Source organism: Mytilus edulis, chromosome 3 (genome assembly GCF_963676685.1).
Source record: "Mytilus edulis chromosome 3, xbMytEdul2.2, whole genome shotgun sequence".
Classification (NCBI taxonomy): domain Eukaryota; kingdom Metazoa; phylum Mollusca; class Bivalvia; order Mytilida; family Mytilidae; genus Mytilus; species Mytilus edulis.
Window position 1 is genome coordinate 41,340,397 of NC_092346.1, and position 19,334 is coordinate 41,359,730.

The window sequence follows — 19,334 nt, forward strand, 5'->3', positions numbered from 1 at the left end:
CAATCAAAATGCTTATGTTTCTCTAAATATTCTACTTATAGCCATGGTAATGTATAATTATATACCTGTAGCAGCAACGATCCTGTGAAAACTGTATATATTTTAATATATCTTTTTTTCAATTCAATTTCACAGTTTATTACTAATATACTTTTCTCTCATTCACTCACTCATCCTCTTCGTGCCTGTCAGCACATAAGGACTCAACTAGTTTTACTGGTCTGGTTTCCGTAACTAGAATTTTTTTATGAGACGAGATAGTTAGTCTTGTTCTCAACCCCCTAACCTGGAGGGCCAGTGGATTTGTAGTTGAGGTTCCATTCCCCTAGATCGAATGCCGACCTAGGCTTACGAGCACAGATCTACCCGGATTGGTATCAGAGTTGTCTCTCCTAGATGGATTGCCTTTCTGGGCTATCAACCCACATCTGACTGACTATTTACCCATAGCTGGGACACGATTGATGAGTGCTAGTGCATAACCACACGCCGGTTGGTCTACAAACTGCATCTATACGGAGCCCTTGTTGCTCCCCGATCTCCATCAATTTGGCCTGGCATCGAATGAGACCAGTATCCGTGTGTTACCTCGAGGAGGCATCAATGGAGGAAGCATCAATGGAGATACTTTTGTCTATCATTGTTAATTGGTGTCATTTTAACTCATATCAATTTGATTAAAATGACATCTTCGAATTCGCTATACTTAATAAAACAGATGAGTTAATAGATATAGGAAGATGTGGTACGAGTGCCAATGAGACAACTCTCCATCCAAATAAGCATGTATAGAAAAATCGAAATTTTAATCAAAGAAACCAAGGATTCAATTTACTATACAAATCATTGTTTATGAATTCCTTTAAATTATTGTCATTTCGTGATTTATAGTTTACTATAGAGCTCAGTCTACACATTTGGGTAAAATAACATCGATATAGTCTATAAAATAGAAATGTGAAGATGCTGAATGAGTGCCAATATAACAACTCTCCATCGAAGTCACAATTTGTATAAAGTAAACCAGTTTATCAATACGGCCTTCAACAGGGAGTCTGGGCTCACAGTGACACCGAACAGCAAGCAATAAAAAGTTTCTAAATGACTAGTGTAAAAGAATTCAACCCGGAAAACCAACGGTCTAGTCTACATAAAAAACGAGAAAAGAGAAACACTTATGAACCACATCTTGAACAAACTGCGTCAACCACTGAACAACAGGTTATGTCTATATAGTAGACGATTAACCTGTGAGTTGAGGTCGATTTGAAATATTAATCAAATTGATATTTATATTTTCCTTATAATTAATTTGTGAATTTATTTACAAGAGCTTCTACGCATTTCAATAACATATGCATGGCACTTATGATAGTAGTGCTTTAGTATACATTTCTGTAAATAAATTACGTTTGTGAATATTCCTAATAACGGGCTATATATAACAGAAAAGTAAAAGCTAGAGAGCCAAGAAAAATGTAAATTTCAATTTAATAATTTTGCTTTTTATATTTTCATTACTAGTAATTTATTTACACCAGCTCAGCTCCTACACAGCTCAGTGTTGCGACCTATTGGAAATGTAGTACGAATGGTGTACTAAAAAAAACAAACATAAAGCTTTACTTTATAATTAGGGAATGAATGACGAAAAAGACAGCTTGGACCGTCCGAAGATGCGTCTTTAAACAATTCATGATAACAACTTTTAGACTTTTTTCAACTTTGCCCGGTATTAACCATGTCAGGCAGTATTGCCACCAGGGTTCTCTCGACCGGGTAATACCTTGCCAACCTTGATTATGCACGGCACCTCATTTGCAGACAGGGGCGGGGCCAGCCATTTTAAAAAGGGGGGTCCCAACCCAGACAAAGGGAGGGGGTTCCAACTATATGACCCCATTTAAATGCATTGATCGGTCAAAAAAGGGGGGTTCCAACCCCCGGAACCCCTCCTGGATCCGCCAATGATAGACCTGTGTAAACAATACTCACAGTTTGCGTCAAATACTGAAATAACATGTTATCATATAAATAGTCCAATTTATATGTTTTTTACTTCAAGTGAGCCTGAAGTCGGATCACTGAATACGTTTGGTCCAATGATGGGTTTTAAAAAGACCATCCAAGTTGATTTTAATATTGATAGACTTTATCAGAAAATATAATACAACTCTGATTTTACATAATTCATTTTTTGCATTTTTTTTCAATGAATTGATAATCTTCAAAAATACTATTTTTGAGTTTTAACGGTCCAATGAGACTTTTTAAAAAGACAGTCCGAGTTGAGTATATAGATGGTCCGAGATGACTTATCTGTCGGTCTAAATTGACTTATCTGTCAGTCCGAATTGACTATCTGTTGCATGGTCCGAATTGAAGCTTGTCAATTAATTAATTAATTAAAAGTCATGCATATAAAATCTAACGCGTCGCCAGTAAACTTAATTTGCAACCATCAAATCCCCAATTGATGCCGTCGGAGCTTAATTTCGTAAAATGCCCCCATGTTATTAAACAAAGTTTCGTTTTGTAGAACAATCTGTTATTTTCTTCTTTTTTTAGTCGTATCATTACGCACTAACCGGAAGTGATGTCAACACATAAACACAAGGCCAAGAAGTAGATGCACAAAATGGTTAAAATTCTATGGATTATTTCTCTCATTGTCATAGCTCACGCAAGCAAAGAGAATCTCCAAGATTTGGACCAACTTCTTGATGACCCGAACATATGGCAATACATAGAGAAGCGTGTTGAACAAGAAAAGAAGGACGATATTCCCTTAGAAAACAATCACGACAACGACGACAGTGTCGGTGATGTTGATCCGCCGAAACAGAAAATGGAATTGCAAAACAGACACCTAAATTTTCGACAGCCAGATAGAGCCAGTGAAAACGAGCGTCATTATCCTAACTATAGAAACCAGCACAATTTTCATGAAACGAATCCTTATGGCCTAAAAACATTGTCTGATAGCTCAGGCAATGCCTGCAGTTACAACCTCAACTCCAGCGTAATAATAAAATCCAAGTCATCTCTAGATAATGGTGCAGCTTATTTAAAGAATGCTTTTAATTTGAGCGCAAAGGAATGTGCCAAGAAATGTTGTTACACACAAAATTGTAACCTAGCAGTATACGAGGAGAAGGTACATTCTTTTTTTTTCTCTTTGACCACTAAGTTTCGAGTCCAGAGAATAGCCAAGTTGCCTCAATATTAAGCCAGTTACAGTCTCTGTAATGTAACAGATATAACATCTTATTTTTTAAGAATTGTTTGTTTAAGGTTTGGTATTGTCTGTACATTATACTTGCATACATACTTTCCTACAACAGTTTGTTAGGGTTAGGGTTAGTTCAAATAATTATGATGTCTTGAAAGGCTATTATAATTTTTTTTCTTTGACGCGTCGAAGTAAGGCGTCAAAGAAAAAAGTTTAATAATAGCCTTTCAAGATGTCATAATTATTTGGACTAGGTTAGGGTTTGTACATTATTAGTTTATCGTATAATAGTCTGGTATCGCTTAGCTATATATATATAGTGTTTCATCTATATATAATATGTTATAATGTATTGTATATTGTATGGTATCATATATTATGATGACTTAAAGGGGTGTTAGCTGGCAATTAGAAATAAAAAAAAATAGAAGTCTTAAAAACTCTTTGGTTGGTTTTAAATTAATTAAGTCAAAAGAAGATTGGAAACATTCTAAATGCCATATTGGTTTATATTGGTAAATTACAATAGTTAGTTTATGATTTTAACTACATGTACAAAGACAAAAAGAACATTTAAAATTTGTATACTCATTATTGTCATGTATGTCTATTTATATTTTAGGAAGAACATAGCTGCTACCTTTTTGACTGTGGTACACCATCAAAATGTGTATTTGCTCACCATGGAAACTACAGTGTGATGTCATTCCAAATTAATGACTTTATGCCTAGTGCTCATCAACAGTACCATGAGAATGAATTAGAAAACCTTGGTAAAGTTAAACCTCCGACTCCATCGCCACCACCACCAACTACACACACCCCAACACCATATCCACAACGAGCAAAAGGTATGTTATATACACCACATTAAACCTTGGAAAAGCTAAATCTCGGACTCCATCCCAACTGCCCCCAGCTACACATGCAACAAAACCTTAATTTTCTTTACATATTAAAATAGCTCATATCAAAATTGAATTTACATGTATATCAAAATAAAAAAGAAAAATCAACTTAATATTATTTCTGTATCAAACATTTTTTGTACATTGTTGTCCAGAAGTGTGAACAGCAATCTTTAAGGACTTTAACAGAGGAGAAGTTGTTTGAAGAAGACCTCAAATCTATGGAAGAACCACACATGTACATGTATGGGGGAGGGGATATATTGACAATGGATTCTGATAAAACTTTTGAAATTTTTAATGTCAACCAGTCAACCACAAACAATTACAAGTTTATTTGTAAATTAATTATTACTAAAGTAAGGAACTCTAATTGTTTGATTAATGGTTGGTCCCTAAACATAGTGGCATGGAACTCTGAAAAACTTATGTTAAATTATTATGCATGTATATATAAATAAAATATTTACAAAGTTATTTTAAATACTTACATGATGAAGAGTCAGTTGGTTAACAATGTAATAACTAACATATATATACCAGGAAGTTGGAAGGAAGGAAGGAACTGATTTTGGTATATTTTACAAACCATTTAGTATAGTTTTAATGTAATTAACATATGGGAAGGTCATACATGAATATTATATACAACATTATGATACAGTATAGATTCTTGTTCTTGACAGAACAGTACAACTTATTCATACATCTTTGTGTTCCTGTTTTTCTTGGTATGCATAGTAACAAGCTTGATAACAAAAGAAAAAATCAACTTCATTAAAACTCAGTCATAGAAATATTGCTTAACAATGGATTAGATCATACAGTGTACTAGCATACATGTCATGCATGTAGCACTATAGTGCAAATTTAATTTACGTATAGATATCATATGCTATATTTTCAGTGCCATTGTATGGAGATTGTGATATAGATTGGGACGAACAGTGTGTTGATAGAAATGCTGAATGTCGTGATGAACAATGTAAATGTAAAAAAGGTTACCATGCAATCTATGCTATATGCAGTAAGTAATCCTTATTTCATGACCCAAAAGATATATTTCTAATGTTGTAAAAAAAAAAAATCATATTTCTTAATCTGTTTGTTGATTATTGAGTCATAATGGAATTATATATGGACCATAATTTGCTATTGGGCTCCGTTTCCTATAACTATAGAAAAGTGATAAAATGTGAATCACTGTAAGAAAAGTTGCAACTACATCTAAAGATACCGTTATTTTTATCAACATACAAGTGTATGCTACTCTTCCCTAGAAAAAAAATTAAAATATACGAATTTCAAAGATTCTACAACCGTAATTATGTGTCGTTTCTCGCGTTACTTATTGCTTCCGAAGAGCATAACGCTGACAGATTTATAGATAATCGCCACCGGCAAATTCGTAACTTTTGCTTTCAAATAACAAAGAACATCGACCAATAAGAATAGTGAGAAGAAAACGCCGAGAACTATAAGTATTTATGTAGCAGATGTAAGAACAGTGGCGTGATTTTTGAGTCCGATTTCGTAACGCAATTTTTAGATGATGCAATCTGCTTTGTTGTAATAGAATTCTTAAAAACAATATGCAAATATGAACTCTCGCGAGATGTTCAAACAGGTAAATCCGAGATGATTTACATTCTTGTTTTGATCTTCGTAATAATTAAGTAAGAAAATTACGTTGTCGTTATGCGTTACATTTCACACGAAACAGAAGTCCAGTTATTTATTAAAATTGTTTTTGTCCTTAAGTTCTAACCATTTCCGGTCATACGTGAAACATGTGACTAACATGTGATAACGCCATTACGGCCGGATGTACGAAATACTAGGTCTAAACATTGTTTTTGTTTCCAACGGTATGTTAGCAAACATAATCTGTAGACTTGTTTCGTCTCGTTTAAAAGAGGAAAATACAATTGTCAAAGAGATGGCGCCGGTGGTCTGTTATTTTTCCTATGTGCATAATGTTACATACGATCCTGTGTGAAAATAAATGCCCAATGACTTGACAAAATCGATTTCATATTTGACAGACGTTAGAACACACTTCGTCTCCCGATAATGACGTGAAGAGTCCTTGGAAAAATCAATCGAAATTACGTCTCTTATCATTGTACCAATGCTTGTTGGATTGATTTAACTTCAGCAGTAAATATTACTGGATATTTTAGGTGAATAAATATAATTTAATAACAAATACATGTTAATATACCGTTACACTTAGAATGTACAAAGTTGGAATCCTGTCACAGTTTTTAATTAATATTTTTTATTCATGTTCTGCAAACACTTATCAGAAACGCAATAAACTTGTCAAAGGAGAAGTAAACTTTCACCATGCATGACTTGAAAGGAAGTACTTTATTGATTTTAGCCCACTAAAGTAGGTTAAAATGTGGAAACCATGTAGATGGTGTACAGGTCACAAGTATCACATTGTGCCTATTTTAAAGATTTTAATTCCAAGTTAAAAGTGTTTTTTTTTTACTGGATTTGAAGAATGTTACATTGCCAATGATTTGGAATAAATTGTATATAACTGGAATATCAAAACCAAATATAAATACATTTTTTTTGCTTAAACATCAAGATACAACGATTATGGTATCCTGTATCAATGGAGAAAATATGGAAAATTCTGAATAAATTGTACTAATTGTTTTCAAAACAAGCACATATTTAGGAGTTTTATAATACTGTTACATTTAAGATGGATTTTAAGAAAAAGTATACTGTTCAGATTATTATAAGCAGATTTTGCAATAAAATAAAACTAAAAAAATGCTTTCAGTTTCTTATGGTTTCCTGTCAGGTTTAAAAAAAACTAATATAACATTGAAAATAGATTTTAATTATTAACATGAAGCAAGTAACACTAGTAATGGTGTTTATTTATGCCTTTTGAATTATATTGTGCAAAATAAAGAAAATAAAGATTGGTTTCCTGTTTGGTTTCATGTCACGTAAACGGTGAATCAAAATGTATTAATTTTTTCTCAAAAAACTCAATTGTTCCATTCATACTATTCTAACACCAACACAACCCACAAAATAAAAGTTAAAATTTTAGAACTTATAAAAAAGGATACAAAAAGAAACCAAAGGCCGAATACCAAATTATGGTCCATATATAGGGGGAGTTTCATCAGTTGAAAAAATATTTTTTAAGACTAATTGAAATTTATTGAAATGAGGTTAAATAATGTTTTAAACACAAAATTTAAAAGTCTTGTACATGTTTACTGACTTTAAACAAGTATAATTTCACCATGGCTGAAACTATGCCAATTGCCAACTAATGAAACATTTTCTAGTTTGATTTTTATGCCCCACCTACGATAGTAGAGGGGCATTATGTTTTCTGGTCTGTGTCTCCGTTCGTTCGTCCGTCCATCTGTTCGTTCGTCCGTCCTGCTTCAGGTTAAAGTTTTTGGTCGAGGTAGTTTTTGATGAAGTTGAAGTCCAATCAACTTGAAACTTAGTATATATGTTCCTTATTATATGATCTTTCTAATTTTAATGTCAAATTAGAGTTCTGACCCCAATTTCACGGTCCGCTGAACATAGAAAATGATAGTGCGAGTGGGGCATCCATGTACTGGGGACACATTCTTGTTCAATAAAAGTTCAATTGACGTTATCTGGGTTTATTGTTTGATATTTTGCTTGAATTCTAAATGTAATGTTATTATTTTAGGGAAACAGTGCTAGATTTGAAAACCCATGATATATTTCTTTGAAATACTTGGGAAGTGTTTTCCACTCTTGTACATCAAAAGAAAACAACTTGATATTTTTTGTTTAATATTACATTTTTAACCATGATGACATTGATTTCAGGAGAAGTTTGTAATGAAGATGAATTTCAATGTAAAAACAAAGGACAAGATTTTGATGTACCTGACTGTATAGATAGTAAACATAGATGTGATGGAGTTCCACAATGTGCTGATGGCAGTGATGAAGAAAAATGTCCTAAAAAACCTGAAGGTAGGTTACTTCCCCTTACAATTAATTATCCCCCATGCCTTTAGATAAGTATGTTGTAAGTGGTCTGTGTGCTGATGCCAGAGATGAGGAAAACTGTCCAAAAAATCTGAAAATAAGTTACTTCCCCTTATAGTCAATTATATCTCATGACTATAGATACTATTTTATAAGAGATCTGTGTGCTGATGGCAGCAATGAGGAAAACTGTCCTAAAAAGGCTGAAGGTAGGTTACTTCCCCTTATAGTTAATTATCTCCCTTTACTATAGATAAGTATATTTTAAGTGGTCTGTGTGCTGGTGACAGGCCTCCTGAAAAGACTGAAGGTATTAAGTTACTTCCCCTTCTTATCAATAATCCTTCTTGACTATTGAAAGTGATGTGTGTGCTATTGGCTGTGATGAAGAAAAATGACTTAAAAACTCTAAAGGTAGGTTGCTTCCCTTATAGTCACTTATCAATCGCGACTATGGATAAGTATGTTGTAAGTGATAAGTGTGCTGATGGCAGTTAGTTTAGATAGTTATTTTGGTAATTATTATATTGAAAGTGATCAATGTGCTGAAAGCTTAATAGTGAGGAGAGTTCTGAAAATATGCATATAAGGATAATGCACCAAAGGCATGTGGTTGGTTCACATATCTACTAATAGAGAAAACTGTGAGGAGATTACTAATAATTTTAGAATGTATTATTATATTATTTAATGATAAAGATGTATTACATGTATATTTTTTTTCATTTCCATTATGCGCCAAGAGTTGTTAATATCATACTAATATCTAACCATTATATAATTTGAATTCATTAGAAAATATAGACAGTAAAACTGAAGTGAAAGGAAATCAAGGGACAATTGCAGAAAATGGTGGTTTACCTAGCCTTTCTAATAAAATTGCAAGTAAAGCCATACAAAATCCTATGCCTAAGAACCAGTCACCATTACTGCCAAACAGTGATAAAATATCTGGGAACCAGTTTTATGGACAGGTACCAGATAAAACTGGATTTATCAATCCAAACTTGTATGGAAGCAATAATCCCTTGCTACCCCAACAAATGCAGGATTACTATTGGCCACCACAGCAGGGATTATTGAATAACCCACAGCAGTACCAGTCACCCTACTCAGATTACCCACAATTCCAAGGTCAGCAATTAGGTCAAGGATATTTGAATCCTCTTGGATATGGAGGACAGAAATTCAACAATCCATTTAATCCTGGACTAAAGACTGATAATACCAATCTCAATTCAAAATTTTATGGTGCATATGGACCTAACCAAAATGTGCCATTGCAGAAATATCCATTAAATCAAGTTTATGACAAAACTGCTGGAAATGATATGAATCAAAATTATCAAGACTCTGTCAAACCATTGTATGGTGATCTGAATGTATATCCGAACTATAACAATCTCCCAAGAAATAGACAACCTAGTCTGCCACATGAGGGCAGGAGAAATAATAAGACAAATGTAAATAAACAGCCTGTACTTCAGCCAACTTCAGCTAGTACAACAAAAACATCTACGACTTCTACAACAACCACGACAACAACCACCTCACCTGTTGTTATGACAACTAGAAAATCAGTCATGAATGATAATTCATACATTGATGAAAACTATTATCCAGGTTGGTCAGAAAATGATGATAGCTATTACCATAACAATCGTCAGCATAAAAATCAGGAATCTGCTAAACATAAATCGCAAAAAGGTCAACAAAATTTCAAGGATTTAGATGACAACAGGCCTTACCAAGATTCAGATAATAACAAACAGTTTGAAGATTCAGACAGCAATAAACATTTTGTGGATTCAGATAACAACAAACATTTTGAAGATTCAGGCAACAATAAACATTTTGATGATTCAGGCAACAAAAAACATTTTGCGGATTTAGATAACAACAAAAATTTTGAAGATTCAGGCAACAATAAACATTTTGAGGATTCAGATAACAATAAAAAACATTACATTGACTCAGGAGACAACAGGAATTACAAGGAATCCCATAACAACAGAAATCCCAAAGTTTCCCATGACAACAAGCATTATAAAACTAAGGTAGATAACTCAGGAAATGAAAATTTCCGTAATAGATATCCATACAGATTTAGACAGAAAGGAAAATATTCTGATTACGATGACAACACAAGATACAACAACTGGCCGGATTATTATGATGATGGCTCTGATTATTCTGAATTCCGTCAACAACAGAATCATAGACCAGGCAAGGATTACTATGAGAATATATTTGCACCAGGTAGTTGAGTGTTGTACCTCACCACATAGATGTCGTAGAAATTGTCAAAATGTTGCATGGATGTCGTACATTGCAGTATGCATTTAAATTTATTTTCACCTGTTTTAACTGTAAAGCCTCTCTTAATTTTGTTTTTGTTTTTACATGTCCATCTTTTTCTTTTGTTGGTAGAATGCACTGTATTTTTTTTAACTTATTAATGAAATGTTTCTTTCAGCTGTACAGAAAGCAGGCTTTATTCATGACAACCTAAGATTTAAAGCTTATATTTTTTTAAACTTAATTTTACATTTTTTCGTTAATTTCAAAATGGATCAGCGTTATTTTAGGAAAGTTCAAAAGTTAGCAGATGTTTTCCTAACAGTGAAGAACATCCTAAAGATGTAAAAAAAAGTCTTACTTGTAACTAAAATTTAGATTGAAAGCAGGAAATTTCTAGTCTTTTTTCATCACTGATTATGATTTTTAGAGTTGCTTCCCCTTTCCTTTACATTGTTTTACCTAAATGTGTTTGTTTCTGTGTGTATGATGTATTTATGTGTATCAATGTTGTTTGTGTTGAAGTTTGCACTTGAATTGTATTCATACCCATATTCATACAAATGTAAATTAATTTCGCTTGCATCTTTTCTGTTAAATTATAATTTTAAAAAGAGCCTTTTAACATTTAACAAGTATTGTAATCAATATAGCTTTGGTGGTACAACTTCATTCATTTAACTTTAATATAGATTTGCCCAAGTTCGTCCTCAGAAATATTAGTTTCAACATCTGAAATTTATTGCATCAGGTTTTTTTTGATAAAATTAAACAAATACGAACATTTGAAAGAACATTGGTCAACACTTATATGAATTTGGTAGAATGGGAACAGAGTAGAAATATATACTTCATATCATAAAAAGCTGCAATTTATAGTAACATTGATTTTTTATTTGCAGATTTTATTATAGCCATATTTATTTCAAGTTGGTGTTAATATGAATCCTTTGTTATTAAATTTTATTTTAAGAAAGTGTAAATGTCTTTGAATTTCAGGTTTTGGAAAGACAAAACATCATAAACATAAGGGTATACTATGGCCACATTTGTGGGGTAAAATAAAACTTTCTACTTCAAAAATATAACATTCACATTCTGAACTACACTAATTACTTCTCAATTCACTGTTTCATAACTTATAGAGATATGGGTAATAAGTGAAATTGTGTGTACATGTACACCATCACATAAATAACTTCAGGCCATCAATTGAATATTGATAGCTCTGAAGTTTTACATAATCTGATGTCTTGCTATGAATTACTTTTGAAAATATTACTCCGCTTTCACAAGATTCTGATTTCTAAACTTTTAAGATTCTTCAGGTTCATTTAACAAAAATCACTGTAGATTTTAACTTCTCTGCACAGGTACCCAGATACCATTACACCATTGGATTTTTTTTAACGAAAATAAATGTTGATTTTAAGTAAATTACCATGCATAACAAGTTGAGTATTTTAAACAACATGTACATGTTAGATTTTGAAAAATGAGTTAACTTGGTAAACCCCCGCCCCCAAACACAAACAGTGTAGTTCACATTTTTAAGTGTGATGGTTTTAAATGTTGCACATATGGTTTGATATGCTGTGTATAATTATAAATATTTATCAATGACTTTAAAACATAATCCCACCTTTATACTTTTCATATAGACTAAATTAGAAATTGAGATTTTGTTGATTGTAAAATATATGTAGTTCTACAGATGTAATTATTTATTTAGGAAGTAAATGGTGAACAATAATTTAAAGAGAGGTCAGTTTATTTTCTTAAACAGTTATTGGAATTTATTGTTCAAATTTTGAACTTTGAAGAACATGATTTTATAATTGTTTTATCATTTTTACAGATAAACAGTCCAATGACAACAAAGATGAAATTGATGAAGACAAAGGTTTGTATTGATTTATTTCCATGTGATTATTACATACATAATTAAATTAAGTTCGCTACACAAGGTGCATAAGACAACAATCTTAATCGACTACATTGAAAGTTTACCTGCTGAGGGTTTGTGGATCTCTTGGTATATTTCAAGCTTCCTCATTTAGCTATGATTTAGCCATGTATGTTGAATCTGATGTTTTAACGCTAACAGGGGCCTTGGTGGCCGAGTGGTCTAAGTAGTTATTACTGTTATCCCTAGCCAGTAAACACTGAGGTTGTGATTTCGAACCCCGCTCGTGCAGGTGCACTCGACTCCAATCTTAATTGACTAGGATTGTCAGTTTTCCTATCAAAGGTCGGTGGTTTTTTTTCTGGGTACTCTGGCTTCCTCCCCCAATAAAAACTGACCTCCACGAAACAGCTGAAATGCAGTGCTTAAAAGTAGTGTTAAAACACCAAAAATCAAATTTAACGCTAACTATCAATTAAATTCTAGTGAAAACACAATACAATCATACAAGTTTGAACTAAACAATGTCCACAATAGTGAATTACATAAAGGTACCTAGATTCAGTGTGTTATTTTTACTATTTTATGTTATATGAAAGTTTACTTCCATTAAAAATATTGCAATTCTGATAGTCTTTGATAACTTTACAATGAATTACAAAAAAATATTTTAAAGATGGTAAAAACTTTTAGTCGACAATTGAATAAACTTATTCAAGTTTAATTTTTAAACTATACACATGGAACTGTTGCCTTTGACCTTCAAGTCATTTTGTTGACAAAGAGAGTAGCCCAAGTTGAAATTATTTTAAGTAGTATCTGTTGTAAAAAAAAATGTTTTATAAGTCAGTTAAAGAGTTATAAACGTTTTAACAATTCAATGCATTGTCTCTTTACAGTAAATACTCCAGCCCCACCCAAACCAGTGGTTGACCAGCCAGAGGAGAAACAACCTGATGTACCAGATGAATCTGATAAGGATATACCACTAGAGACAGGTATGTTCTTGAAACAGTATATGCAGTTGTTGTCTACTTTCTTATAATGAGGTAAAGGAACTGTAGGGTTTACATCAATGGGACATTAAAGAAACGACACTGAAAAACTGGAGAATTTTGTCTGGTTGGCAGATAGAAGATTGTCACTATAAAATTATAAATAAGAGTATTTATGAATTAGGGATTTTGTTGCTTGAGTTGTTGCCTCATGAATATATATCCCTCATTTACTTTTATTCAAAATTGGGTCTTCATCAATATAAATGTGTTTAGCTTAAAATCACCCAGTCTAAAACAAGTTGTAAAACTTATCTTAACTATGCCATTATAACAAAGATTGGTACACAATTACTCAAATCAAAATCATCATGCTCAGCCAATAATAAAACTCCATTTCAGAAATTGAAAATTAATAGCTATTAATGTATTATCATGCTGTCATGCTTGGTAATATGCTGTATGACTAAACACATTGTAATGGAAGCTTCTGCAAATATTATGAAATTCAAATTTGATTTGTCCTTTTTTTCTATTAATTATTATACGACTGCAAAAAATTTATTTTTCGTCGTATATTGCTATCACGTCGGCGTCGTCCGAATACTTTTAGTTTTCGCACTCTAACTTTAGAAAAAGTGAATAGAATTCTATGAAATTTTAACACAAGGTTTATGACTACAAAAGGAAGGTTGGGATTGATTTTGGGAGTCTTGGTCCCAACATTTTAGGAATTAGGGGCCAAAAAGGGCCCAAATAAGCATTTTCTTGGTTTTCGCACTATAACTTTAGTTTAAGTAAATAGAAATCTATGAAATTTTGACTCAAGGTTTATGACCACTAAAGTAAGGTTGGGATTGATTTTGGGAGTTTAAGTTCAAACAGTTGTTTAGAAATTAGGGGCCAAAAAAGGGCCCAAATAAGCATTATTCTTGGTTTTCGCACAATAACTTTAGTATTAGTAAATAGAAATCAATGAAATTTTGACACAAGGTGTATGACCACAAAAGGAAGGTTGGGATTGATTTTGGGAGTTGAGGTCTGAACAGTTTAGGAATTAGGAGCCAAAAAAGGGGCCCAAGTAAGCATTTTTCTTGGTTTTTGCACCATAACTTTAGTATAAGTAAATAGAAATCTATGAAATTTAAACACAAGGTTCATGACCACTAAAGGAAGGTTGGGTTTGATTTTGGGAGTTTTGGTCCCAACAGTTTAGGAATAAGGGGCCCAAAGGGTAAAAAATTGAACTTTGTTTGATTTCATCAAAAATTGAATAATTGGGGTTCTTTGATATGCCGAATCTAACTGTGTATGTAGATTCTTAATTTTTGGTCCCGTTTTCAAATTGGTCTACATTAAGGTCTAAAGGGTCCAAAATTAAACTTAGTTTGATTTTAACAAAAATTGAATCCTTGGGGTTCTTTGATATGCTGAATCCAAAAATGTACTTAGATTTTTGATTATTCGCCCAGTTTTCAAGTTGGTCCAAATCGGGGTCCAAAATTAGCAAGAAATCTTCAATTGCACAGTATTGTGCAATAGCAAATATTTTCAATTGCACAGTATTGCGCAATAGCAAGAAATATCTAATTGCACAATATTGTGCAATAGCAAGAAATTTTCAATTGATTGGAGTTATCTTTCTTTGTCCAGAATAGTAGTTAAATCAACTTAAATCATTGTTTTATACAATATACAATGTATATTCACTTTTACAACCAACTGATAAATTAAAACAATCTTTACCATTCAGTGATAACAAGCACCTTTTGTTACATTTTAATATTTTATGATGTATTTAAATGAGTAGTTATTGTTGCAAACTCCATAAGAAATTTGAATTGAGATCAGTTTTGGAAAAAGGGGGTGGGGGGGTGTTAAATTTTTCTCATTTCAGATTTCATAAATAAAAAGAAAATTTCTTCAAACATTTTTTTACGAGGATTAATATTCAACAGCATAGTGAATTGCTCAAAGGCAAAAAAAAATTTTAAGTTCATTAGACCACATTCATTCTGTGTCAGAAACCTATGCTGTGTCAACTATTTAATCACAATCCAAATTAAGGGCTGAATCCAGCTTGAATGTTGTGTCCATACTTGCCCCAACCGTTCAGGGTTCAACCTCAGCGGTCGTATAAAGCTGCGCCCTGCAGAGCATCTGGTTTTCTCTTACATTCTTATGAAAAATGTTGTTTTTTTTGTCATTGTGAAATATTGAGAACCAAACAGAGAATGACAATGCAACATTTTGATGCACTGATACTATACAATTGACATATTTTATAGATGTTAAGGATGAGGATAAAGATCAAGAGAGCAAAGCTGATTCAAAGGAAAAGGAACCAGTAGATCAGAAACCAGTTGATAAACCAGAAACTGCAACAAAGTCTACTACAACTATGTCTGATACTCCTAAAGAACCAACAGGTACAGAGAAAAAAGTGGGCTTGGAAGGACCAAAAAAAGTTGTTATAAAAAGTCCAACAGACAATAATCAAGGTCCAATTGTGGCCCTGGCATTAGGACTTGGTATTTGTCTAATGTTACTTATATTTGTAGGCTGTCGATTACGGACAGTTAAGCGAAAAATCAGACGAGGAAAAAGTTTGCATTCAAATGAAGCCGATTATTTGATAAACGGCATGTACCTTTGAAATGTATGCTGTTTATATAGGGGTCAGGGTTTATATTTATAAAAAATGTTAAAGGTTCTTTGATGGGATCATACTTTTTGTCTCACTTTCTTTTCCCGGTTTATAGTATTCACAATTTGTTAATATTTGATATTGCCAAATGTGTAACTAGAAATTTGATCAAACATACTCTTTTGAATTTTGGTTTCTTAACATAATTTGTCTTTTCTTGTTTTTACAAATTTGATGTTAAATATTTTTCAGTTAGAATCTATATATTTTTATTATAGACTTATTAGTGAGTTACCAAAAAGATATTAGGTCACATATTTAATGATTTAGGCAAATACAACTTATAAATTGTTTATTGTCTGTTTACTTTTCTATTTTTAAAAGAACTAGAATACCATGCTACATGTAGTTTAGATATATATAATCAAATGCTGGTTTTTGACACCATTATTTTCTGTTATGTCTATCTTTCATGCACAATCATATCAGTTTTCTTTATAGTATAGTTCTTATATATATATATTGACTATAATCAAAGTAATATTTGCCTTATAATTGTGAGTAAGTGGTCAAATGGATCTTTTATAAGTTTTGGAGTAAGGTAGCCGTTCTTGCACTATTAAAGTGAATGTTTTTGCACAATTAAAGATAAGATAAAAAACGTTGTCTTATATACATTTATTTACTAGCATGACAAACTCATTTTTCTTGACAGTATTCAAGTATTATAAAAGCTTAGCTAAGAGCAGTGAATATGTTAATTCATTTATGTAATCCATGTATTCATTATTACCTATACATGTAAAATTCTCTGGTTTTACAGCTTGCAAGTATTATGAATTCAGATTAACTAGACAAAGGTTTTACATTCATGCTTTGAAAAACTAAATAAATGAATGAAAATGCCTGTAAACAGCCTATTTCAGAAAATATCTGCAGTGCACACACTATTTGTTCAAAGCTCAAACTAGCGTAATTCAAAAATAGAATAAAATATTGTTATAATAAAAACAGACATTGAAACAATACAAACAAAAAGATGAATCAATGGTAATTGTTGAATAAATTCCAAACATTGTATATTATATCAATGTTTAAAAAAAATCATGGGTATTAAATGTTAATCAAGTTGTGAACATGTGCAATATGTGTAAAATTGTATTAAAATATATTTATATGCAATGTTAGTGATGTACTATTGTGTAATTTTCCTAAGAGATGCAGTGAGACCCGTCAAAATAGAACCCTTTGAAATATAAAGCCTGTCTGAATTATTCTCCAATGTGAAGTCCTTAACATGCATGAAATATTTGCCCTTGGAGGTTAAACAACCAACAATCACTCAAAACAAGCATTGAGTATTCTTTGATAATTCGTAATAAGTTTATTTAACTTTGAAAATAATATAAATTGCTGGGTTTGGTCAAGACAGGTTTCACTGTATATGATCTCTGTGAATTAGAAATTGACCTTGTTAAAACCTTTACAGGTACATGTATCATAATGAAACATTTTAGAATATAACTGTTATACATGCATATATGTTCCTGTCAAAATTTTAATGAGGTCGATATCTGTAAGCCTTGTATCATATAACCGGTTGTGTAATCTTTCTTTTATATGTTAAGTTTATCCATTCATAAATTTATTATTTCATTTATTATGTATATATATAATAAGTAACATATAGTTTAGTTTATAGTTTATAGATATACTTGTAACAATGCTTTATTAATTTCATTAGTCTATGAGAAGTTTGTTTACAGTTTGTGTTTGAACAGAGAGATAGATGCATTAGAATAATTTATCCTGTGATAATGTTTTTCTAAAGTTGATAATGAAATAAGTCAAAATAGATGAATGAAGAATCTCGAAACTATATTAGACACACTTTTCCCATTTACATATTGAAATAATGTTAAGGAAATATTATTTCTTATATAAAAAAGATGAGAGAAGAACTGTTCTCAAATTATTTGAGACATAATTATTTTCCATATTGAAAAAATGTTTAAGGAATTATTATTTGTAATATTTCAAAATATCAAATATGGATGGGTTCATGACATCCTTTCACTTTCTTTTTGAAATCCTACAAATGTTGTCTCAATGTATAATCTCAACAAAGTGCATTTTCATGCTTTTCAGCATACAAATAATTGGACACATTTGCTGGTTAAAGGTAGATGAGGTATCTAAATAAAAATTGACAGAATTATTCTATAATTTTCTAAATGCCATTTAGATGAAACACCTAACAAAAGTGTTTTCACACAAAGATTCTAGATGTTAGAAATGTTGCTTTATAAAAAACTATTAACCAGATTTGTAATTTAGTGTTTTTTTTTGTGAAAGACAAAGTTTCTCGTATCTTTTCATTATATATATAATCTCAGGCTTGGTAGATCTGATTCATTTTCAAACTTTATCCCACCAAACTTTGTATGTTTGTATGTTTTGTAATTTTCTACAAATGAATCAAAACTTGACAGAAATGTTTAAATTTCTGTTTGATATATAGATGTAATAAGCTTTTCATTTAAAGGGTAAAAAGTGATATTTATTTCTTTATCATTCCACTTTCTTCTGAAATGAATAAAAGGAAGAAAATGATTTGAAAATCCAGTTTAAAGGAATCCACCTGATATTTTTTTATACATTAAATGTACATAGTTTATTTTTGAGCTTATGTACAGAATTCCAAAGGGAGAGGATTATTTTTGAGCCAATGTAAAAGAATTCCAAGGAGGAACATTCCCAAGAGAGATATGTTAGCATGTTTCTGTTGTATTTTATACATTGTTTATGTTAGATTGTTTACTAAATAAATTTTGATAGAAAAGTTGTGCTTGTGTTAATTGTGTATGATAACTCTGACAGATCATCAGTAAAATTGAGAATGGAAATGGGGAATGTGTCAAAGTGACAACAACCCGACCATAGAGCAGACAACAGTCAAAGGTCTTCAATGTAGTGAGAAACTCCTGCACCCGGAGGTGTCCTTCAGCTGGCCCCTAAACAAATATGTATACTAGTTCAGTGAGAATGGATGTCATACTAAACTCCGAATTATACACAAGAAACTAAAATTAAAAATCATACAAGACTAACAAAGGCCAGACAGAGTCTCCTGACTTTGGACAGGCGCAAAATTGTGGCAATGATCTGATGGCACCAGATAGCAGCTGATTACTCTGTAATCATTCTACAATAGGGGAGGACTCTAAATTTTAACAGTTTGAAAATAGTAACATTAATGTGTTTCAATTTGATAACATTCATCAATCAACTTTAGTTGACACTATCATAATTTCAACATAAGTTGATTCCA

At 31.8% G+C, this 19,334-nt stretch overlaps 2 protein-coding genes across 4 annotated transcripts in view; one reads left to right on the plus strand and one right to left on the minus strand.

Moving 5' to 3' along the window:
* Positions 1–4,713, minus strand: part of LOC139516523 (protein phosphatase 1 regulatory subunit 14B-like) — a 29,445-nt gene extending 24,732 nt beyond the window's left edge. Inside the window, exon 1 of the mRNA XM_071306687.1 lies at positions 4,632–4,713. Coding sequence (XP_071162788.1) covers positions 4,632–4,633 — 2 coding nt within the window. The 5' untranslated portion in view covers positions 4,634–4,713. The remainder of the gene's footprint in view (positions 1–4,631) is intronic.
* Positions 2,579–18,849, plus strand: LOC139516522 (uncharacterized protein MAL13P1.304-like). Of its 3 annotated transcripts, none has more exons than XM_071306684.1 (10): positions 2,579–3,157; positions 3,855–4,083; positions 5,048–5,167; positions 7,993–8,142; positions 8,953–10,416; positions 12,314–12,358; positions 13,261–13,359; positions 15,645–16,773; positions 16,835–17,205; positions 17,436–18,849. In XM_071306684.1, the coding sequence occupies exons 1-8, from the start codon at positions 2,630–2,632 to the stop codon at positions 16,010–16,012; spliced, it is 3,003 nt and encodes a 1,000-aa protein (XP_071162785.1). In that variant the 5' UTR covers positions 2,579–2,629; the 3' UTR covers positions 16,013–16,773; positions 16,835–17,205; positions 17,436–18,849. The 3 variants fall into 3 exon arrangements, with proteins under 3 accessions (XP_071162785.1, XP_071162786.1, XP_071162787.1); XM_071306686.1 differs by having other exon boundaries at positions 2,585–3,157; positions 8,953–10,383; XM_071306685.1 differs by having other exon boundaries at positions 8,953–10,383; positions 16,835–18,849.
* Positions 18,850–19,334: the final 485 nt, after the last annotated feature.

Coding starts and splice junctions, on each gene's coding strand:
- LOC139516522 (XM_071306684.1), top strand. CDS start 2,630: ATGCACAAAATGGTTAAAATTCTATGGATTATTTCTCTCATTGTCATA. Junction 3,158..3,854: donor TAGCAGTATACGAGGAGAAG/GTACATTCTTTT, acceptor TTTATATTTTAG/GAAGAACATAGCTGCTACCT. Junction 13,360..15,644: donor GGATATACCACTAGAGACAG/GTATGTTCTTGA, acceptor CATATTTTATAG/ATGTTAAGGATGAGGATAAA.